Here is a 22,853-nt window from a genome sequence, read left to right on the forward strand (position 1 = left end):
TTTCGCCCAAAACAGGCTTTTTTGAGACATATACCTTATTTAAGGCTTTTCTACGTCTTAGAGCTCAAAATAAGGCTTATCTTTTTACCCATTCGGGCGGTAATGTATAATCATGTTGAATTTGAGATATCATGACATATTGCTAGCTTGAATAATCTAAAGCCCTTCCTGAAGGGCGGTGTACACGTTGAGCTATTCTTGGGGAACTCTCCTAGTACATTCCCTTCTGTATATAATTTTCACCGCAGGAACGAAGTGGGGCGGGTGGTGGTGCTGCTTTGCCAAGGCCTCCGAACCACTAGCCCACCAAACGCGGTTAGCCACCTTGTACAACCTTGGCGCATCAAATATTACCCCAGGCCACTAACACACATCGGCGAGTGTGGTCTAATGGCTAACACTCGCCCTCCGGAACACCGAGTGGTTGTGCCCGGACCTTTGAACGTCTATAGAAGGTCCGCGGTTCAATCCAGGGGTGGGGGTAGTAGATATGGGTCCGGCCATATCTGCAGTACCTTTTGTTCTTTTGTTCTGTGAGAGCAGAGTGAGATTAAATCTACGATGAAAATATTTTTTCTTTTAATGCGGGGCTGATTCGGGCCACCTGTCGGGATGAAGGGGGAGATCTATTTCTATTTATGGCACAAGTGAATATAGTAGACGACAACGAGACACATATCTAATCACCGCCGGGAATCTAATTTGTACTGCCCTTAATTCTGCGAACCTACTCGCCCTCTGGTTGGCCAAGAGCGGAACCTAACCCTGACCTCTGCGTGGCAACGGGCTCACCCAAAATGCCACCCCCAAATGCCACGGAATGTCAAATTCAACTGCGGCTTTATACTGGGGGGTATTGCGCACTATTATCAAAATAAAAAAAGACACCAAGCGGTACGTTTTGGGTGGTTATAGTATCTCTTCTTTCATACACAAAAGAAGAACAAAAAGTACTGTGCGGTTCCGGGACGAACTGGCACTACTCCCACCCCTGGGTCGAACCCTGGCCTTCTGTGATCGAAAGCAGGGCTAAACCTCGCGGTGTTCTTTGGCGAGGGTTAACCATTAGACCACTCGCCCATGTGTGTTGGTGGCTAAAGGTGGTATTTGTGCGCCAAGGATGGTTGGGTAGTAGAAAAGTACTTAGTATACACCGCCAATTACATGTAGTTGGCTGATTGTAGAGCTCGTAGTGAGTACGCTGCGTCAAGCCTTTTGAGCTCCAAGAACATGTGCCAACAAAGTATGCCCCATTTTCGCAAAAGCTAGGATTTCAGTGCACTCGGCACCCCCGAGAGGAGCTGAGGGTCTGCGGCCGAAAGAGCGGTAACGGTGAGATATGCTGGGAGGGAATTCGACTTGAGGTAAACGGGTACATCACGTCGCCTAAGGACTCGGTGGTGGATCTTTCAGTGAGGGTGAGAGGCGTTGTAAATCGGATGTGATGCGATTGCGAATTGTCTGTCTTCATGAAATGTGTGAAGAAAACGATGGTACGGTATTGTACTTTAAGTTACGAAAAGAAAAATTGTGAAGAATAAAAATGTTTTTTGTTTTTGGTAGTAAAAACTGTAGTAAGTAACCCCATATCCTGAACTTGCCCGATTCACCGCACATTTTGGGAAGACACCTGGTGGGAAAGCTGTCTTTACCATCCCCTCCAGCACATAGTTATTTCGGGCTCCGTAGCAGTGGCGTATGTGTTGGTGCATGCCCTCGAAAGGAAACAAGTACGACAGCGAGGCCGGGATTCGATTCCCGCTACGGAAAACCACCTTTTTTCTTTCTTTTACCTCCAGCTCTCGAAGAGTTGAATTAAAGAGTGAACCAGAACACGATTAATTTTTTTTTTCACGTTTCGTGCCTACAAGTATCTATTACATTTGTGGTAATCCGGTTCGCCCGTTTTAAACACCTGCCAACCTGCGTTGAAACACATTCTTAAACCCACCCAGCGCAAGGGAGGTTGATGGGGTTATCTTATCTTATCTTATCGTTATTTGGCGGGGCATGTGTCAATCTGCTCTGTCTCACCCCACCGCAACTACAGTGTCTGCAGAACTCTTTCATTTTTCTATTTTTCTATACCCACATCTTTTTCTCATCGCATGTTGCCGAAGTCTCTACGCTGATAACGACGTGATAAGGTACTACTAGTGCTTACCATCTGGGAGATGACTATGCACTTGCTCCGAGTCTGATCTCGACTTTCTTCCTGGGGCGGGACATCATGGTTTCACACACTTTCTCTCCTTGTAATGCGTTTCTTTGCGGCAAGGAAGGAACAACTCCGGCATATTTCCCGGCGGTCACGTATCGCTGTGCGGCGCGCTTTCTGGGGAAACGGCCATCCTAATAGCGACTTCAGTTCTCGGTCGGGAGCCAGGTTAGTATTCGGCGCCAAGAAACGTGGAATGCGACTAATTTGATAAAGTACAAAAACGTTGTCAACAGGAGTTTATCCATCCTACGCACCTGCGAATGTTGGAATGCAAAGATATTTGAGAACGAATAGTGAGAGCGGGCTGGAGGCCAGCACAGCATACAGTTCTCACATCATGCTTCATCGGTAGAGCTCACGAGACACCTTATTTTATCACACCATATCGTGAACACCGACGCCCAAGTCACCCTAAGAAGCATTAACACGCCAATCGACAAGGCTAGCGATCCTCCTACTGAGGGAGCTATCCTATGTGTCTTTTTATTCTTACCTGAATCTTCTCTAGAGATCTCATCTTGTGGACAGACAATGGGCGTCCATTATACCGCCGTGTCGCCCAAAGTCGAAATTACCGATGCTCTCCCCCCATAGTTAGCTGGGAGAGACTTCAATATCTGACAACTAGGCCCGGGGATTATGCTCAGGAAAGTCTTCCTGTTCCGCGTATTTTGTGTGATAGGTTGTGTAATCTCACCAGCTGAGAAAACGATTCTTCTATACCTCCAACGGGAGTGCGGTAAATACTACATGTATCCATTCTCTGCTGCAAGAATCAGCATGTACGGTTATCTCACCATTCTAGGGACATGAATAAATTTAGGAAGGATGGATATATCGCTTTAAAGTATAGCAAGCTTTGCATTGTCCCCATATTGACGAGATCCATCTCAGGGTTCGCGTCATACAGTATCACTCGTGTCATAATCGATCACTCGAATTGTACAATTGTGTGATAAAACGAGATTCTTTGAGCGATGATATATCCTATGTCTCTCGCAATTGTTCTTGAATTCTAGGCACGGCTAACCTTTAGTACCGTAGTCTCCTGACCTCTGGGGACGAGCTGTGGCTCGGGCGGGGTCATCCCCGAAGTTCATCTCCGCATAGAATGTTGTTTCTACGACGGACCGTGGTCCTTCCCCTTCGAGGTGGGTAGAACAGGATGCACCTGCTATGAAGGAGGTGAGTATTCACACCAGGCGTTTTCCGATGCTAGGGACGATTTTCATATTGGAAAGAACAGCGCTTTGAAGATTTTGATGTTGAAAGAATTTATTACTCAGCATCCAGCAAATACCTTACAGTCCTTGCAAGTCTACCGGCTTTCCTTACGGTTTACTGTACTTTGTAGTTGCGGAGCGTGGTCGCGGCTCACATTTCTTCCGTACCTACGTGGTTAAACTCAAAGATGCCAAGACATCACGACCACTTGTTAGGATGAATAAGCACGTGTCAGTATACTATTGCTCAATTTCTTGAAGCGATATATGGTTAAAGGAGTGGTCGTTGCGGGGAGTAAGTCTCACTTCTTGGATCACTGACTAGGTTTGGGTGTCATATGAATAGAAACTCACGCATCATGCTGTCTCGGTTATCAAATAATCTGTGTGGTAGGATGAGATTACGCGAATGAATAGGGCCCGCCCATTGGTTGGGGTGGCTGTTGCTGGGTAAATCGGGTTTGGGCTCTTTGGCCCTTCTTTATCCTAAAGTATGGCGGTATACCAATATGAAGAAAGATGAATGACTCGCCGTACGACTAACTTGAAATAAGTTACATTCAATGGAACAATCTCCTTCCCTACCAGGAGCCAGGCGTTAGTATTTCAAGAGAGCCTCCCACCCTCAGCTTCCACTCTTTAAAATCTCAACCTTGAATACGTGAGATATAAATACAGGACTACAGAACTACAGATACCTCATAACATCACTCAACAGACTAGCACCTAAACCAACAGACTCAATAACCTGCTATTCTACCAACCCAGTTTCAATACTCGATCACTCCCAACAATTCACGAAACCATGCCTTCCCTAGACTCATCCACCATGGAAACAATCAATCGAGCCAGTTTGGACCTTCTCTGCATCCAGAAGCATCACCTAGAGTTCATCATGAGAAATCTCACGAAGAACCACCAGAGCAGATATCGAGACTTCCTCCCCAATCGCCGGGCCTATATGAACGCACTTGCCACTGCACCTGAGAAGAGAGCACTACCCCAGGAGGCGTGTTTGAATAGATGGGAAAAGGCTTACAAGGAAGAAGGTCTCTTCCATAAGATGATACAGGATGTTGAGAAAGCTCTTAAAACTGCGAAAGGTCGCATAGCAAGCATGACACCAAATCCTGAGCCAAGCGGAGGATCACGGAGGGTTCTACATACTACTCCTTGGGCAGTTTCCTGTTCCAGCTCGGCGGGTCTTGAACCTACCTTGGGGAATATCCGTTTTCTCATGAACACTTGCCTTTTGATGACCAAGGCCTGTGACGGCAAGGAGTCAGATATGGATGTACAGAGGAAGTACATCTCGGCGATAATGACCACTGGTGCTAATAAACGAAATCAAACCATCACGGATTGCGTGGTGGGCGCTACGAAGTGCCTGTCCTACCTCTACAAGTTGGAAGTGAGAGGGCGTGAGGCGGAGAGAGGGATCAGTTTCCTTGACCCGGAGTTTGGAAAGGAAGATACGAAGAGAGGCACTATTACGCACGCCATGGAACGTCGTAGGAAAAGAATGAGAGCCATCGAGGAGAAGTGGTTGAAGAATGGATCAGGCTTTTAGTTATGGACAGTATTACGAATTTGGGGGGTTTGAGGGAGGGATGAAAGATATCTTAAAGACACTGGCATAGAATGGTTTGAGATTAGCAGTGTAGAACATCAAACTTTAGATGAGGTCCCAGCAGTTAGCGAGCGTTAAAAGAATACAAAGAACATCAAAATAAGCCAGACTACATTTTTCAGGTAAACATCCTTCGAATATCAATAAATAGCCTAGCTTGATGCCCATATCTGGAATTATCTTTTACTCGTGACCCAAATTTCCCAAGAAGCCTGGCGACAATGAATTTAATTCTAATTCCCCTAGTCTGATACGATCGACCCAGAGCCCCACTGAACTTCATACCATCACTATCAGGACCCAACCAATGTTCTGACGTATTAAGGTATGTCGGAGGCGCTAGGAGTAGACCACGTGGTGGTTCAATATGGATCTCTGAGTGCTCTTCGAGCCGACTTGATAGAGAGAGCTCAGTGATGTTCGAAATTGATTAAATGATACAGGCCACTTCGCTCAGCTTTGCTTCTTCGCTTTGTTTTGATTTATACCTTTGATTTCTGGAAAGGGTCATATCGAGTGATACGGTATGACTGAGATCTCTCGCAACATGAAATAGGAAAACATGAAACTTGAAAAGGCAACCATAACGAGGTGACCTGCTGATATATGCCCCGCGCGGTAGTCTTGAATTTAGAATCGAAATTATCAATTTTAATCCCCATGGGGTATGCTATATAAACTAACCCAGAGCCCTGAGATCAGAATCATCACAGTCAGCACAGTAATTATTTCCACCCCTTCGCAATAACTCAAGCATAACTTACAGGACTAAACAGATACCAATATCCATCTACAAGAACACAATGGCGCCATCCCCACTACTTACCCAATCGTCCATTATATTCCTCTTCCACACCCAAATCATGATGCTCAGGTCTCTACAAAAAGATGTACTTGCACGTTTACGCGTACTCGACAAGAACATTCGTGCCGTTGACCGTCTGAATTCTGATGCAGCGTCTGGTCGTGTCAAATCGATCAAGACGGGCGGCGCCGAATTTATTTTGCAGCTGGCGGAGATGAATCAAGAAAGGAGTGAGCTGGCGAAGAGGGAGGATGGTTATAAGAAGGCGATTGCCGCAGGGGAGGAGACGGTGGCGAGGTTGGTAAGGACTAGTGGGTCTGATACCGAAATGGGGGAATAGCTTCGATAGGGGGTCGATTAGTAGACGTGGGGGGAAGTTAGAGGTAATGTTGGTGATTTAAATGCATGGATCCAAGAAACGTATGCATGCATGGTTGATTAGAAACAAGATAGAATAACGAGAATAAAACCATTTTTAGAAGAAATGCAATTACCAACCGAGATAACAATATCTACGTGTATCTCCCTACTTGATATGTGCCAACGCCACACCCCTGAACTATGTTCGCTGATCCGAAGACAATTGATCAGAAATCGACGGTTGAGTCCAGTTATGTGAGAGTTGACATCCAGGATTGGCAGAGAATATTGATACCGAACACCGTCCCTATAGCCCAGAGCTAAAGATGAGAGGCACAAAATTAAAGTATCGATTGTACCATGAGGCCACAATGGCTTCTGGAATTTCAAAGTCCCAAAGCTGCACAGTGAGCGTCGTGGGCATGTTTGCCAAGCCAAGAAGGCTAGAAGAAATCAAATCGTTAACCCTAACCCTGAAGATATTTTTATTGATTTTGAGGTTTAACACCTATGAGATGGTTAGGTGACGGAAAAAGATGTCCTTTCTAATTATCCAGCTAGTAGGCGTGTTCGGAACGAAGAGTGCCCATATTAAACTACCCATCCCTATACCCACCGGAACCGGTTCGCATTCATCCCGAGAAACTCTGTTGATAACAGTAGAAACTAATTATAACCTATATGGAATCCCGACAAATGGAGCTATATACTGAGTAAAAAATTGCAATAGAGAACACTTTGAGATGCCCAGTAATCTCCAATTCTAACCTATGCCAGGCTGCGATGAAATCCTAAGTGTTCCGGGAGGGTTGACCTCTGCCACGTATAATGAAAGTAACCCTCAATTTCCATTTCTCATTGAATGTTGATTTTCCAAATGACGGAGAATCTGAAACACTGTAACTCGTCATTTATAGGTCCTGAGGTGGTCAAGCCTATGGATCACGCCACAAAGGTCGAATCCATAGTAAGCCATGGTAGCCTTCAGAACAGATATTGAAAGTCAAAGGAAGTGAGATATAATGCAAATCGCAACATAACATTTCATTGACAATTGTAATAGAGAAAAAAGAAAAATGAAGTTGTATTGTTCGAAGAGTAAAAATACCAGCCACTATAACCCTATACACAATCGTATAGACCCTTGTCTTGGACGGACTCCTTGGGCTTACAATGTTTCTGGCTTCCAGAAACAACCACCCTCCACAAGAAACGCACCCCCACACTCAAAACACTCACAGGTCATTGCCGCAGACCTAAATCTTGCGCTGAGCAGCATTTTCCTCACTCTGGCAGCCTCCACTGTGACCGGCAGTCCAGATCCCGCAATAACGGCGGTCCGGCAGTGTTCTTCGTCGGCGTTGAAGAGCTCAAGGAGACTACGAGCTGTTGCGGTAATTTTGGGATTCGGCGGCTGCCATTGATTGAATGACTGGAGTGTCTCGGACACAGGATGTCTTCTATGGTGGATCAACGGAAAGGCAGACGCTGGCGTTGTCGACGTCTCACTATCGGAGATGACCTGGACTCCATCTCTGGTCCGGACGGCAGTGTGGGGAGTAAAACTGAGGGCGTCGGCAGGGGTGGGAGCGGCAGGGGTGGGAGCGGCAGGGGTGGGAGCGGCAAGGCCAAGGATATAGGGGGAGATGTACTTTGGAGTTTTGAAGTCTGTAGGAGTGTCGATATTCATTGGGCTGGCGGAAGCTTCGACGATACTGTAGGGTTCGCCCTTGTCTTCTTTCGGCCAGGGAGGAAGCAGATTCGTAGCCCTAGCGTATTTCAGCCTATCTTTGTACGTACTGAAACGATTATTAGTGACATAGGTCTACATTTAAATAGGGGTCAGCGTCTTACACTCGCGTCATTGTTTGCGGATGTTGGAAGTTCGTGGTCGTTGTTGAGATTTGTACTTGTAAGAGGTTGGGTTGTTTGTAGGTAGCAGATGTTTGAAAGGAGTTGAAAGGTCAGCTCTGCTCCTGAGCTGTGAGTGTAGGTTTCCAACGAATCTCGTTTGCGTTAAAATTTTGTGTTAAAATTTGGTCGAACATAAGTACTAATAACTTTTAGATCTCTGCTTTGACAAGTAGATTTTAAAGTGCTGATACTAAGTATTTTATAAGCGCGGTCGCGGCCTGTATGCAGGGATAATTAATATCGAAAGAATACATACATGTATTAATGTTTATATATTGAAGCGTAGGAGATTGGTAACGAATGGTTAGCTATCCTTCTCTCTCCTTTACTTTGTTGCTCCAACTGCCTTCTAATACTGTCAAAAGCTTTGTGTCACTGCTACCCATTTCTACGTATAAAAGATGTTACTATAAAACCTATATTCGCGAGTAATAAAAACTGTTTTGGAACCTGCTTGGCTTGGAATAATAACTGTATAATGACACAGCTGAAGGCACAGCGAAAGATACTTCTTAGACATAATTCTGTTTGGGAGTGGCAATTGTGTAACGACACAGGTTAAGACACAGCTTCCAAAGCTACAAGTGTAGGGAATTTTGAAAATATCAATCTGAAATTCATTTGATTTCAGATTATAGAATGCAAACTCTAACCAACGTTTTATTACCATTTCATGTGGTAAACCACCTCATTGAAGTCCTCCCATGATCCTCAGCTCTCCTAGATCCCTCAACAAATCACTTCAAACGTTTTGAAAATCACACCTAATCCTAGATTCCTCCAGATCTGTACCTGTTGAACGACTCCTGTGCCGCTGTAAACGCAGCCCTTTCTTTATCCCAGGTCTTCTTGGACTGGTCCCACATAGCAGAACCCTTCTCAGTGCCCCAAAGAACCTTCATCAGGATCCTATCGATACGGTTGGGACAAAGAACGTAATGCTTCTCCTGGAGAGCACGTTCGACGTGGAGGAGGAGGTTCTCCTTCTTCTGGATAACAGCGTCGTAGTGTGACAAGAGAATGGCATGATTGTTCTTGTCAATGGCCTCGAGCTGTGGGAGGAGCTTCTCAACGTTGTACAATCTATTGACGATCTTCATCAACAAATCACGCTGGAACAGAAGCTCATCGGGGGCGAAGCTCGAAAGAGCTTGGATGGCAGACGTGATGGTGAGGAGATCGTCGTGTGCGTCCTGGAGTGTCTCGGCGGGGATAGGGTCTGCCATGGTAAAATGCATCATTGGAATGAGCGTTGCATAGGACCCAGTGGGTGGTGAGGGGTTGGGCCTGCGTTTATAGGCCTATCGAGAGAATGGGTCAGCCAAAGGTCTGTTTCATTCAGGTAATATCATCTCACAGCAAATCTGCTATTGAAATAAGCGTTGAAGGAGGTGATTGTGGCCATTGCAGGATGAGTCTGAATGACAGTACGGTAGATGGGAGGTGTATATGTGGGATATATAATTAAGGTGAGAAGTCTTGATGAATTGAGATGTGTCAGGCGGGATTGATCAAGTCAAAGGAAGAGGATGCAGACTGGGTAGGTTGGTAAAGAAGAGGGGCAGATGGAAGAAAGAACGGTGGAAGGTTAGATGATAGTAAGAAAGGTATGAGAAGAGCGGATGTAAGAAGGAGAGGTGGAAGTGAGTCCTGGAGCGAGAGAAGACTCAATGTGCCCACCCCCAATAGGAATCTGTTCTCAATGAGTATTACGTCGCGCACTAGGCATCTAGGCGTCTTGTCTCCTCTAGCCCCCGATATAAGGCTACATGTTATTAAGCCGGATTATCAGTTCATTTGGAAAGGGCAAGAATAAATTGCGTGTACTTAACGGCTGACAAAAAGTACGTGAACTACTCTGGCCTGGCAGCTCGGTGCTCGGCTTTCCTCCATCCGCTCTTTTCTCGCTGGATGGAACCTTTTTGTTTTAGTATTTGGACGACTCTTCTATCAGCACATGAAGTCTATTGTTACTCATTTTGTTTAATCAAGATGATATCGAATTGACCGGTAATGTATCTCTTCTTTGGTTACTCTTATCGTATTCTCTCATGTTATTACAGCTAACTATGGTACAAGGCCCATAATTGATTTACTCGTTTCCACCGCTCCCACCTTTCAACACCATCCTCCTATATTCCTCGAGACGCTCCTTAGCCTTGATTTTCTCCCGCCCCTTGCCTTTCGATTTCATTCCATCCTTTACCTTGTTCTTAAGTTTCCCTGGCTTGATCCCGCCCCCCATCTCGGCCGCGGCTTCCTCCCCCTCCTGGTGCACGATTTCAGTCATACTCTTACTCTCACTCCCCACCTTGACCTCCCCCTTCCTCTTCACCACCTTAATCATTCTCTTTGCCTCGCGTGCACAGATCCAAAGACAGTTGTGGGTCTTCCAAGCTTTCTCCATATGTTTTGCTCCAACCAACATAGCAAGAAGGTAGTAGTTAGCAAAAACCGGCGGAGCCACTTTAGCCTTCAGAGTGACGAGGTCTGCGATATGTTCCACACATTCTTCAAACGTGTCGGAAACTTCCAGGGCGCGGTCCTTCAGGCGCTGCAGAACAATGATATCCACTCGCTGTTCATACAGAGTGCGGAACGCGTTGATTTCATCCCACTCGAGGAGGTACCTGTAGTAATCTATGAAGATTTCATTTGTTGCGATATAGCGGTAGTTCGCCTCGATTTGTTCGAAGGGGAATTCGTCCTCTGCGGTAAGGTTCATGAACGATTGGACTTCGCGTTCGGCTTTGGTTATTTTCCCGGAGACTATGCGAAGGCTGTCTCCGTCCCAGTTGAAGTAGGGCCTGTCGATTTCTTCGGAGTAATGCTTGGCGGGGAGGGTGAGGTAGTAGCTTTTACTAGTTGTATGTGCTGTCTTCCATGATTTTGGAGGTTGAGCAGACATGCTGAGAGTGGAGTTAGTCAACTTGTTCTCGTTTATTTCAGTGGAGAGCACTAACCTGGCTTCCGTTGTGAGACGGTCTAGTATCGAGATTGCGATTTGCCACGCACGTTGAGGAAGGTGGTAGTGGTGAAAAAAAAGTGAAAATGACTGTTGAGAGGTTGACCTGTGGATAAAGGTAGCGGGAACGAAGAATTATACAAGAAGTCAGACCTTTGGTCGGTCTCGGAGTATTGCCAAGCTCAGCTGTTTGAGCAACATGCGCACTTATAAACACTTTCACAAACCGCCCGCATAACAAGAGAAACTCTCGGCCTTAAGCAAAACTATCCGTTATACGCTACATATATCCCATATTCCAGATTGTATAACATGTTTTCAGACAGAAATGTACTGATCTACGGTACCTACAATGAGTCTATATCTCTCTTTGAGCTTACGAAAACGTCGTTATAAACTTAAAACGCTCACACAGAGAACTCTACTTTGCCGCAATTAACGTTATTTTGGTGCAGTGTTTCGCTGAAAGGTTAAATGTACATACTATCCAAATTTCTCGTGCGTGCCATAGTTTTCTGGCACGCATGGAATATACAGTCTGGCAAATCCCTCCGCCAATTTCCCAGCGATAGATTCTCTTCGCAATGGCTTAGTAGACTGTTGTTAAATTCGATTTACCTAGTTTATTCAATCGTAATATCACAAATCGGAGGTGCATCACAGCCTATCACTCGATTTATGTCGTTGCGAAAATTCCGAACAGATGCAATCTAACGCAATATGACATCGAGCGTGGGGGTTATCTTCACTTATACCATATTTATATCCCGCTTCATGAACTGCACTTACATAATCTGCCTGTCGCTTAAAAAAGCTATTCCGCAGTACACCTAGTCCATGGTACATACGTGTCATGTAGATGGGTTCCCTCAACAGATAGGGCTAGGAATAACAGCTCTATATATTAAACTGGGTGTACGATTTCTAGTTTTTCGTATTTGCTTAAGTGATGAAATAACATTTACTTGTGCTTGGAATATACGTATCTGTGGGGTTTTTAGATAGCTAGCTCTGTAGTGTTGTCTTGACATGGGTCCGGGGCATCGAATCGGCAACACTGGTATAATGGGTTATCGAAAGAACGGTGGGTGTAGGGACCAGACATATATTTCCAAGAAGAAGGATTTGTGGAGCTGTAGGTGATAACCTGTGTTCATGTAGTTGTACTTACATTTTCTCGTGTTGCGAGAAAGGTGATGCGGGTAGCTGGTGCAGGCTTATGTAATCATGTTTGCCAATGTCAGGTAACTTGTGAAAAACGTCCCTTCGCTGTAACCACCATCTTTTATCTCAACAGTTTACAGTGCACAAATTACTTCGTCAAAAGCTCATATCACAGCAATCGCGAAACTAGGTCGAAAGGTAGAAGAAAGGTATAAATTGTTATAAAGTTGTTTAAATACAGTTATGCCTCTCCTTATGATTTCCTGTTCCGCCTTTCGAAATTTCCTCCTCCGCCCTTATCCCTCATCCGTTTCCATTTCCAGGACATCTGTTTGCTGACCATCCAAGTAGGCTTCGAGTTGTTGTATCTCCTTCTCGCACTAATCGCGTCTGCACGCCCTCCTGACACCGCGTCCCAGCGGACCGTGTTCCGCCTCCTCCTGCTCAGACCGATAGTAGTCCCATGTCAACCACGCAGTCTTCCAAAGAATCTCAAAGTCGCCAGGTTCACGAGCAAGAACCTTGATGATGCGTTTATGCGTATGTGTTGGGGGTCCAAGTTGATGTAAACCGTCCAGGAGCTCCGAGAGATGGTTGTCTGCCCGGTCTGTAAACGCACGGAGCCACTCGAAGGCCAGGTACATCTTGTGGAGAATGACGTCGTCTTGGAAATTCTCGGCTGTAGTAGGCTCGTTGTGGCATTCCCTGGCTTGTTCAAAGCGTTCCATCAGTGCAAACTCGTCCTGGACGAGCTCCATCCCGCTCTCGTAGGCCCAGACGATCCTCTTCCATGGCAATTTGTCGTGGATGGTTAGAGTGCGGAAGAACTGGAAATGCGGGCGGAGGCCAATGGAAACTTTGATGAGTTCTTCAGTTCTTTCATGTCGCCAGACTGCGTGCTCGGCCTTGGTCATTTTTTTGGCCATCGCTAGATTTTTGGGTGTGATCTTTTTCCCAGAGCAGGAAAGGTTGTTGATCAGATTGATGGGTATTGTTCAGAGAAGCTACACTAACTTACAGGCACAGGGCTATTTATACAGGCGAATGTTTCACATGTCATCCCCCGGAGGTGTGTTTTGGCCATGAAATTTGGTACTGCACATTGGGAGCAACTCCCACTCCGTTCTAGTACCAGAGAAGAAAGAATCGAGACGGGCTATGCTTTGAGATTATTATCGGTTGGATATATCTCTAGGAGAGTGCCCTTTCTCCCAGAGCGCTTCTGAATATCACGAAAAAAGGTTGTTGATCAATTGTGTTTACACCGCAAAATCAAATTTATAAAACTTCACTACTCCTCATACCAAATCCACCTGAAAGTCTCTACAATACAGTGGGGGCATTTCTCGTATAACTTCACCTTAGAGACTGCTTGAATATTAAAGGAACGACAGGAGGCCACCAAAAAAGAAACAAGGCAGGTTATACCTTTGAGGATATGGGATACCATGGCAGAAAATCTGCAATAACGCTGACACGGGCTTTCTGATCTTGACATAGGCATTGCCAAACCTTTTATCAATCATGGATATAGGTCCACAGGAGCTATCCATACATCTCGCTTGCTCTTAGCTAGTCCTGAGGCTCTTGTTCCATGAATTAATGTGAAGATCCGGAGGCGCGAGTCCATAAAGTGTTGGAAATGGCCCAAATTGAGCATACCCGACACTACCAGAGGTTTAACAAAAAAATGGCCATTGTCGGATCATGAAGCACATGTTCTAATTCTACGAACACATAAGACAGAAAGATGTATTGATATTTATATTCAGCTCATTACTGTCATCTTTTTAACAATTAAATGTCTTCTCCAGGAAGATTTTATATCTATGACACGCTTTCTAGATTCAAATGTTCCGATACCTCCATTTCCTCGCTTTCATTTCTTGCTTTGCTAAATTGTTTTTTGAGTCGGAGTATTGACTACACATTCTTATCACATCTATTTCCCCCGTTCTGATATATTGAGCTACACCTGCATAGCAGTTTAACGATACGGTGTCCTCCGCTCTAGCTATTTCTAGAGGCGAGCTTCCATCAATCAAATCACTACTACATCCCAAGCACCGGTATCTAATTACAGCCTAGTCCGGATGGAGGTTGTGTCCACCTGAATCCAATTCCACCCACAAGATGTTGGAAAGATTTGTTTTTGGATTCACGCAAATATCACAATGAGCTGATGGTGCATGAACGGAATCATATAACTTCAAATTACTCATTGAACCTATATACGTAGATAGGGTATATCTGCCCCTAACTACATAGCATCATCGCTAGAATCCCTGTGGAAGCGCAAAAACGTGATTGGAAGCCCGTTGTCATCTAAGAACTGTCCGCCTATAGCCTCCTACTACTGATTTCGATTTACGAGCTCCGGAGTGCGTGTGTTCGTTTCTGATATATGTATACATTGTCAGCTAGTAAACTTCGGCGATGCTCCAGATCGATCAGGTGTGTGACAAGTAGAGAACTATCTACTTCTGAAATACATTGAATTCCCTAGGCGTACATGGAGAGCGTTTTAATTTGACAGATAGAGCTTATGTATTTCTGTTTTTCTTTTTTGACTCAAATTGATTGAGAAATCGATATTCGTACCTATATCACCCAATGGACTAATATATCACTCCATATAAAACCGGCAATGTAGTTTCTCCTAACAGCAGCCAAGCTACGGGGAGAACTACACCCTCTCGTCCGAGGCGAAGTGCATCTTTAACAATCAGATCCTACCTTTTCCACAAAACTAGCGGCCTAGAAACTTGAGAGTCCTTCATGCACGTACAGTGCATTTGTACTTACCGATAGCTGAATTTCAATTATCGTCGGGGGTGTCGACCCTCGTTGTCGCCAATAGCCCTTAATATTTGGCGAGATTGAAAAACTAATCTCTTGAACTAAAGTTTTTCACTGCCATGAAGATGACCTTAGGTATTGGTACCGTTTCTGTGGGGCTGACGTTGCGACAAGGTGCAGAAAGCTATGGGCTAGGGTTAGTGCGGCTCAACAAGCGACCAACGACTTTCCAGGACCTTTTACCAACCGTGGTATTATCGTCACAGATATACACGGTATATATCCATCATGACTATTCACACTTCTGCATGAGTCTCCTTTCAAGCAGCTTCGACGCGCGGACCGCACACAGCTGCTCATTCTTCTCGGATTTGGTTACTATATATGAGTCTGGAAATATGTATCCCTCGCGCGGGTTTGCGCCAACCACCAACAGAGAAGAGAAGCACAACCGTGAAAGCCATGAAAGGGTGCAAAGCAGACGAATATTTCGATCCGGCTAGACAGAAAACGCTTTCTTCACACTCTCGGCGCCCAGTCCAGCAATTATCGACATTTCGGAAAGACGAGTGATACCTCATGAAGTACAAAACGCAGGAATATAGTGCTCGAACTCTAGTTCACGGATGGCAAGCATCTTTCAACCTTCCAGGGCGACTACACACACACATTGGATAATCTATATGATTTCAAGTGTCTAATTGCTATCATATATTCGTCTGACCTATGGACTTGAAAGCTTATGTTAACAACTTTTCTGCGTTCATGCGCTGGCACAGTGTTCATGTTTTCTTCTTCAACCTTTTGAAATGAAGACCTCATATATATGGATAACCTGAATACACTAAATAATCCTCATCATTCACTGAGCATTATCACACCAACCGAAAAAACCAATCAACCAAACAATCAATTGATCAGTCCGATAATACAGCAACAGAACCACTCACCCTCAAACCGATTCCAACAATTCAGTCAAATTAACATGTCGGATATAGTCTACCCCCAGTTCGGCCGCCAAGTCTGGAGCGACGGCATTTACACCCTCCTTCTGCACCTCCGCGGCACCGCCACCACCGCCGCCGAAGGCCCCTTCGACGACCCTACCTACTACGCCTACTTCGACCTCCTAATGGAGCGCCTCTCATTGCAACGCTACGGCCCTCTTCCCGCTGTTGAAGACTCTTTCTACATGCCTGAGACCCCGGAAGAAACCGCTGCGCGGGAGAAAGAGGAGTCCGACCGCCATAGACATCTTAGTGAGGTCCTGCATGCAATTGAGTACTTCCATAAGAATCAGCCTCACCCATTTGATTTAGAGAGATGTCAGATGGCGCTGCTGAGACCGTGGCCAAGCGCGGAGTCGTCGACGTCAGTGAAGGATGTGAGGTGGAGGTTGGAGGTCATGTCGTGGTATGAGGACTGGCCGGTGATGTCGACATCGCCGAAGGTGGGTGGTGTTGTGGTGAACAATGTTACTACGGTGCTGTTGAGGGAGCTGGCGAACGCAGAGATGGCGAACCCAAGGAGAAGAGACCGAATTAAGCATTTGCTGAGGGTGGGAAAGGCAAGTTATAAAGACTACAGAGAACAGAGGCGATTGAAGGAGGAAGCAAGGAAATGGTGAATGGTATTTTATCGTGAAGATGTGAGAAGGAATGTATTGGACCAGAAAGGTAAAATTAATTGATAGATCGATGCTTAGAATAGATGAGGTTTAAAATAGTAGTAGTTTAGCTTTCGGATAGAAATTGGAGTAGAAAATTGGATGAACTATCACTCAACTCGAGCGAATTCGTGGCTGGAAGAGCGCGCCCAAGAATGGCTAATCCGTAATCAAATTAATGAATCTAGGAGAACCTGAGTGGAAAACATCAGCAACAGTAACAAAGACTAAGGGCGACCAGAAGGGAGAGCAGTGAGACATAATGAAGGACGCTCCCCGCCTGTTCGGTGTTTATGGGTGTGGTTCCTGTAGTTTCGCGCTGCGTGATGGTTACAAGTATGTTACACAAGGCGAGACGACCTTCCGACGGGGAGCGTCAATTCTGGTGCTTTCGTTGAATCGTTCTTTGATGCAAAAAGCCCGCTTTCTCCTTTGGTAGATGTATTTAGCACGAGCCCTTTGTTCGTGGTATACTCGTTATCTGCTTAGTCATGGTTCGTCACTCGTTGACAAGTGTCACTCACCACCCTGGCCTATTCCGTTCTTGACATGCATAGCTTAATTCCACATCAAGATATAAGGATAAACTCCTCTCTTTTTGTCGCTATCCCGCTTTAGTTCCACGTGGGCAGTAATCAATCTCGTAAAATCGTTCCCTAGATCCATAAAGTATCCGGATCGCGTTTCTTGTGGAACCGTGGGCGGTGGAGCTGGGGACTGTACTTGGGTGGGGGTGTACTGAGCAGAGCTGGTACAGTTCTTCCAATAGAAATTAAACTAGAATACAGTGCTGAGGTTCGGAGAGGCACCGGTCAAGATGCGTCGAGTTTGTTCTGTGTGGGATAGAACATTCCTAGTGCGTGGGTAGCATTATTTCAGGGACGTGTTCTCAACCTATAAAGACAGGTATCTTTGTTGTGACGTATGTGCGAAGCGCCCACACCAAACGCCCTCTACCACTCTTACCACAATTCACATAAGGGCTCGACGGTAGCTTTCCTCACACCGTACATCCTCTCCACATCCTCTCGACATCCGCCCCCCAGCTGATATCTTTCCACCTTCGAACTGCCCCCTCAACAGATACGACATCACAGCCATCTTCATACTCATTTTTAATCACCATCTGTTCAGAAATCACTCGTGATGCCCCGTGATATCCTCATCAAACGCCACAAGCCCAGGAGAGGTAAGCCTCACCCCCGCTACGCCCCCCCCCCCCACTGTATTAAGAATCCACAGTCCAGATCCACGTCGACAGGCAGCCCAGAATGTCGGAAGCCGACCACTTCCTCGAACTCGAGCGCTTCATCAGCGAGGTCGAGCATAGGATCGACACCAATCAGATTGGCAGCGTCCCGAGCAGCAATTCCAGTTACGCCACCACTTCCAGCAGCAGCAGCGAGGGCAGCTATGCCCAGTCCTGCAGTCCCCCCTCCGACGTCTCTCCATCCAGCAGACGCCGTAAGGTCTCTTTCAAAACAAAGTTCACCGAACACCTGAACCTCTCCGACGACGATTTCGACGCCGCTCTCTTCGAAGCCGCCTTTAACGACGTTTTTCCGCCTGAGAAACGCAAATTTACGATCAAGCTTCGCGTCAACGGGGAGCCGCCGTCGAAGCCAAAGAAGCTGTGTGTGGTTGGCGAGGTTCCGGAAGGATGTGAGGACATTGTTGAGAAGCTGCGTGAGGATCCGGAGAATACGTATCTTCTGTCACAGCTACGGAAGCGTGGATATAAGGCTATTGCAGATCCACTGAAGCCAGTGAGACATAGGTGTTGGTGTCCAACATGTGGTGGGGGTTGGAATAAGGGGGCTGGATGTTGTGCTGTTACGGTTGTTGCTAGGTTTGGGGATGGGGGGGATAATAGTCACAGGTGGACTTAGTTAGAGTAGGAGTGGAAGGTATCTGGGTGATTTGGTTCGGTCCAGGACTTGTCGATCGATCTACCTTCTTGTCAGGATATCATACCCCAGCTTTCCTCAAGCTCTATCTCAGCGTCGGTCATGGGACGTTCAGTACCATTAGATTTCTCGGGTGTATTTCTTTGCTTTCAAAACCTTCGCACTTGTACAAGGTCTTCAAAAATGTATTTCAATTTTCAATCACTCACTAGCAGTCGACCTCTCACTCTTCCCAACTCCTACTACAAACAGGGAAGACTCCCTTGGATAATTAGAATGGCAATAGTAATGGCAGAGGAGACATTAGTATTGAAAAGTAAATGAACCCTAGAATTGTTCCTTACTATATTTCTGAATTTTTTACAATAGACAGCTGCAGTGAAGGTTAGCTACATACTTCATCGAATTTCTCTTGAAAGCACTGATAATAACATGTTAACTATATTATAAAATCCAATGAGAGGCCAGACATGGTAATTAGGCTATATAAAGATTTGTTCAGATTTTTACTCCCTCTAATATTGTTCATAGCGTTCTCTGGAAAGAACTCCCATCGACCTTGAATCCACCACTTCTTGAAACGTTCGGAAGTTATTGAATACGGTAAAGTGGCAATAGTTCGTCAGTGATTAGGAACTGTAGGTATAGCCGAAACTGCAAAGCTGTCCTTTCGCCAATCCTATGTTAATTAACGTTTAGGGTTGAATAGATCCGGATATTTGGATTCACTTTGTAAATCAAAAACATCTTCTCACGGCAGGGGAGAGTATTCACAAGAAAATTGTGAAATTTATTAGAAGCAACAAATGTCTTTCCGAGAAACCTACTTTAAAAGTGACATGCGCAAGTAAGGTACGACACAACGAAAAACGTCCTTCCCTTATTTTCTCCCCAAATGTAAATGACACCTAGATAGCAAAGAAAACAGAAACGGTTCTCGTGAACCAACAAAGAAAAAGAAAAAAGTGGAAGAAAAAAGAAAAAAGAAAAAAAAAGGAAAAGCCAACCCATGTCCGAATTACCCCTCCTCTAATCTCTCTCATAGAGCTTCTTCATCAACTCATCAATCTTCTGAAGTCTCCCAATCCACAAATCCTCCTCCCAGTCCTCCTTGCAATCTTCGGCCCTTGCGCCGGCTGCCTCCAAAGCCTTGCTTCTCCAAGCCTCACGCTCTGTCAACCAGGTAGTCTTCAAGTCCTTGACGACGGTGTCAAACTCCCTCTTGAGCTTCCTGAGCGCGGAATTCATGTTGGCAATGTAGATATTGCTCTCAAGGTGAAAATTCCAGATGTCCTCGTGGCTGGGAGTAACGTCGTGGTGGTTTGCAATAAAGCAGCGGTCACGCCTCTCTGGGTCCTTCTCGTAGATTCTGAGAACGGTTTCCTCGAACTGGATGAGCTCGGGAAGATCTTCGGCACGACAAACAAGCTCGAGGAGCTTCTCGGAGGGAGTGAATGCGAGTGGAGACATTTTTGGTGTAGGTTTTGTGGAACGGTTTTTCTTCTTTAGAAACGGGTTTGGGGGCAGTGTTCTGGGCAGTTTAGCCAGAAGTCTAAAGAGATTCCTGTACATCCTGTAGCAGAGATCGAAGTGAAACACACGATAAAGAGTGACTTGCTATAGTAGATGATGGAAAGATAGGTGTAGATAGAATTTTGAGATTTTGGTGCAGGATGTCAGCGGAAATTCTCAGGTGTGATGTCTTTACGTGGTTGAGGGAGGATGGAGGTCTTGCTCGTTTTTTTTAAAACGACCCAAGGACCACGTAAGTCTCCCATAAAGTCTCAGGTATGACGAGATACAGAATATTTCGTCTGCGGAGCCACAGTACTTGTGACCGCCTGGACACGCAATTGAGTATTGAATTAGGTCAAGTCGTGGAGGAGAGAACCTTAATTCTGAACCAAACGATGTTCAAATAACAGCTAGCTCCCATGACTAATACATGGAGTGGTTGGTATTTTCTTGGGCAGGCGAAAAATTGGAATATCTCAACCTTGGTAGAGGATGGTTTACGGTTGCCGAGCGGCGTTCGATTTATCATCCGATGATCTAGCATGGTTCATTGGGCTTGGTCAGGGTTGGAACAAATATCTCAAAGTGATTCTGGGTCGCATATGAGTACCTCGATTAGGAATATAGAGCTTACAGGAATGGAGGTCACTGGTAATGTTGTTTATTGGCTGGAGAGGCCGACTAATTAGGCCCATTTCTAGAATCTTGTGACTTTCATGGGCTCAACGTATGACACCGCGGGTTCTCTAGCTCTCACAGACGTGATCAGATGATATAAATCTCGTTATATCAAAGCATTATACATTTTGTTCGAACATATCGTTGAGGCGTATAAGTATCCTGTAAAACGACGATTTATGAGAGTTGGAAAATGTCTCGAAAAAAAAACGTTCGATAGGTATTGAGGGTGTAGTAGGAATATCGGAGGTGGCATAGGTATCACGGTCCATGAAAGCGTCGAGATATCGCTGTCAGGACCCGAACGATCAATTTTCTGTGTACTCTCGAGGATGCACCAATATCGAACTAAACCCCCACAAAAAGCTAGCATCCACACCGAAGAAAATGAACGTTCTCTTCCAGGGTTCAGACTGCTCGTCCCGTTCTTATATTTCCCTGAACCTTTCTTGCAGTGATGCCTCACGCTCGGGGAATTTTCTCAGGGTGCTTCCGGGGTGCTCTCCCAGGTCATGAAGTTTTTATAGGACTAAGTTTAGATGTAGCGAGCCGAATGTTTATTAGTTCAATTGTGAGAGCTGGGCACCGTTCTGTTCATGAGATGTAGGTTGACGGTGGTAACTAATCCTGTTCGCCGGGTAAGACAGAACTACGCCACATCCATTAGTCGCAAGAAGGAGAGACAGACAACTGACTACACACCGTCCAAAACCGCATCATAGGTCATAGATATTGCTGGTAGTAGTTTCTTTTACCATCTGGCTCTTAATCCGGCCATCTGATGATCAAGACTCTGTGTTGTGTTGTCATGGCCACGTTGCTGGATCTGTTCTATCGCATATCGTGGCGGTTGAGATCAGCGCCACACGCGTCGATCATCCCGGCGCTATAACGCTAACGCAGACAGATTCGGAGAAAACTCTCTAGAGACCGAGTACTCTGGAGACGAGTTACCCCCGTCCTCATCCTCCATGAGTGATAGTTAACCATGCTCAGGTTGCGCTCCAAGAGATTCCAAGGCAAAGAACGGGATGAATGTTGAGTAATCATCCTTCGGAGGTTATAATCGAACGAGCGAAACCGGCCTGTGTCTGTGCTGTGCTCTGAAGAGATTATTAAAGAATGTAATTAGCAACTTTTGATGTTTAAATGGCGAAGGGAATTATGTGCGCTGATAGAGGGACTGCGGAAGTGCTTACCCATTTTCTTTTGACAAAGGCAATACCAATGATATGTGTACTGAGCTCCTTCCAAAAATCCCAACATCCTTTACCCTACTCATCCACACTTATCAACGCTATTGATCTCCCGCCAACATAGAACACCCTGCCTAGGAACAGATAAGAGAAAAATAAATCTCATGCCCATAAGCTCCGCGGTATATTCCTGCAATTTTGCTGTAGTTCAAGAGGTGGAGCTGCTCACTCGCAGTTGTCCTTCATCGGGGTATCGAAAAGGAGAAGCAACAAATTGCGAAGCGTTTCCTCGAGATATATCTGCCTGTTATAGGAAACACGAACACTGCTCCTAAGTCAAGAAATAAGGATAATACGAGTGATGGGTTGTGATGCGAGTACGGTCGGGTAACGAAGGAACAAGCATAGGAAGGTACCGAGGGGTGTGGGGGCACCGGGTGCAACCACACTAGTATTAGGCTGTTGTGAGGGCACGCTTACTATTGGGTGTCTCACCCGGAACGGAATAGAAGCGGGGCTTATGGCTGCAGGCCATTCTACTTAGGGAAGTAGCTCTAGGACAATAGCATGATACAGCTCGGTTACTGGTAATTGCGGGGTTTATGGTTACGTGTCAGAATTGGAATGGAGGAACAGAACTATGCGGGGGCGCTTTTCTATTGGGGTTATCTTCGGGTTGATTGTCTTATTCTATTATCGTTATCTCATTAGTATTAGAAAACGGGCCTTGGCATAGGTTCCAATATGTATAAATAGGGAAGGGTTCCGCCTCATCTTAGTGGCATCATCAGTCACTCAGCGAGCGGAATC

General features: G+C 45.6%; 10 protein-coding genes across 10 annotated transcripts; 5 read left to right on the plus strand and 5 right to left on the minus strand.

Moving 5' to 3' along the window:
* Window positions 1-2,798: 2,798 nt before the first annotated feature.
* H6S33_011034 (uncharacterized protein) lies at window positions 2,799-4,046 on the plus strand (the record flags this gene model as incomplete). Its single annotated transcript, XM_044842419.1, has 8 exons — window positions 2,799-2,814; window positions 2,904-2,973; window positions 3,027-3,068; window positions 3,266-3,315; window positions 3,381-3,406; window positions 3,468-3,564; window positions 3,862-3,935; window positions 3,999-4,046. The coding sequence occupies 8 exons, from the start codon at window positions 2,799-2,801 to the stop codon at window positions 4,044-4,046; spliced, it is 423 nt and encodes a 140-aa protein (XP_044696964.1).
* A 203-nt stretch (window positions 4,047-4,249) lies between these two features.
* H6S33_011035 (uncharacterized protein) lies at window positions 4,250-5,014 on the plus strand (the record flags this gene model as incomplete). The annotated part of the gene is made up of 1 exon (XM_044842420.1): window positions 4,250-5,014. One exon carries the CDS (start codon window positions 4,250-4,252, stop codon window positions 5,012-5,014), a length of 765 nt encoding a protein of 254 aa, XP_044696965.1.
* Window positions 5,015-5,877: 863 nt separating this feature from the next.
* H6S33_011036 (uncharacterized protein) lies at window positions 5,878-6,219 on the plus strand (the record flags this gene model as incomplete). The annotated part of the gene is made up of 1 exon (XM_044842421.1): window positions 5,878-6,219. The coding sequence occupies one exon, from the start codon at window positions 5,878-5,880 to the stop codon at window positions 6,217-6,219; it is 342 nt and encodes a 113-aa protein (XP_044696966.1).
* A 1,188-nt stretch (window positions 6,220-7,407) lies between these two features.
* Window positions 7,408-8,104, minus strand: H6S33_011037 (uncharacterized protein; the record flags this gene model as incomplete). The annotated part of the gene is made up of 2 exons (XM_044842422.1): window positions 7,408-8,038; window positions 8,094-8,104. 2 exons carry the CDS (start codon window positions 8,102-8,104, stop codon window positions 7,408-7,410), a joined length of 642 nt encoding a protein of 213 aa, XP_044696967.1.
* Window positions 8,105-8,923: 819 nt separating this feature from the next.
* Window positions 8,924-9,558, minus strand: H6S33_011038 (uncharacterized protein; the record flags this gene model as incomplete). Its single annotated transcript, XM_044842424.1, has 2 exons — window positions 8,924-9,454; window positions 9,511-9,558. 2 exons carry the CDS (start codon window positions 9,556-9,558, stop codon window positions 8,924-8,926), a joined length of 579 nt encoding a protein of 192 aa, XP_044696968.1.
* Window positions 9,559-10,245: 687 nt separating this feature from the next.
* On the minus strand, window positions 10,246-11,061 carry H6S33_011039 (uncharacterized protein; the record flags this gene model as incomplete). Its single annotated transcript, XM_044842425.1, has 1 exon — window positions 10,246-11,061. One exon carries the CDS (start codon window positions 11,059-11,061, stop codon window positions 10,246-10,248), a length of 816 nt encoding a protein of 271 aa, XP_044696969.1.
* Window positions 11,062-12,662: 1,601 nt separating this feature from the next.
* Window positions 12,663-13,208, minus strand: H6S33_011040 (uncharacterized protein; the record flags this gene model as incomplete). Its single annotated transcript, XM_044842426.1, has 1 exon — window positions 12,663-13,208. One exon carries the CDS (start codon window positions 13,206-13,208, stop codon window positions 12,663-12,665), a length of 546 nt encoding a protein of 181 aa, XP_044696970.1.
* A 2,858-nt stretch (window positions 13,209-16,066) lies between these two features.
* Window positions 16,067-16,708, plus strand: H6S33_011041 (uncharacterized protein; the record flags this gene model as incomplete). The annotated part of the gene is made up of 1 exon (XM_044842427.1): window positions 16,067-16,708. The coding sequence occupies one exon, from the start codon at window positions 16,067-16,069 to the stop codon at window positions 16,706-16,708; it is 642 nt and encodes a 213-aa protein (XP_044696971.1).
* A 1,185-nt stretch (window positions 16,709-17,893) lies between these two features.
* H6S33_011042 (uncharacterized protein) lies at window positions 17,894-18,636 on the plus strand (the record flags this gene model as incomplete). Its single annotated transcript, XM_044842428.1, has 2 exons — window positions 17,894-17,936; window positions 17,990-18,636. 2 exons carry the CDS (start codon window positions 17,894-17,896, stop codon window positions 18,634-18,636), a joined length of 690 nt encoding a protein of 229 aa, XP_044696972.1.
* A 1,047-nt stretch (window positions 18,637-19,683) lies between these two features.
* On the minus strand, window positions 19,684-20,124 carry H6S33_011043 (uncharacterized protein; the record flags this gene model as incomplete). The annotated part of the gene is made up of 1 exon (XM_044842429.1): window positions 19,684-20,124. The coding sequence occupies one exon, from the start codon at window positions 20,122-20,124 to the stop codon at window positions 19,684-19,686; it is 441 nt and encodes a 146-aa protein (XP_044696973.1).
* Window positions 20,125-22,853: the final 2,729 nt, after the last annotated feature.

This window comes from Morchella sextelata (genome assembly GCF_020137385.1).
Source record: "Morchella sextelata strain SCLS chromosome Unknown scls_5, whole genome shotgun sequence".
Classification (NCBI taxonomy): Eukaryota; Fungi; Ascomycota; class Pezizomycetes; order Pezizales; family Morchellaceae; genus Morchella; species Morchella sextelata.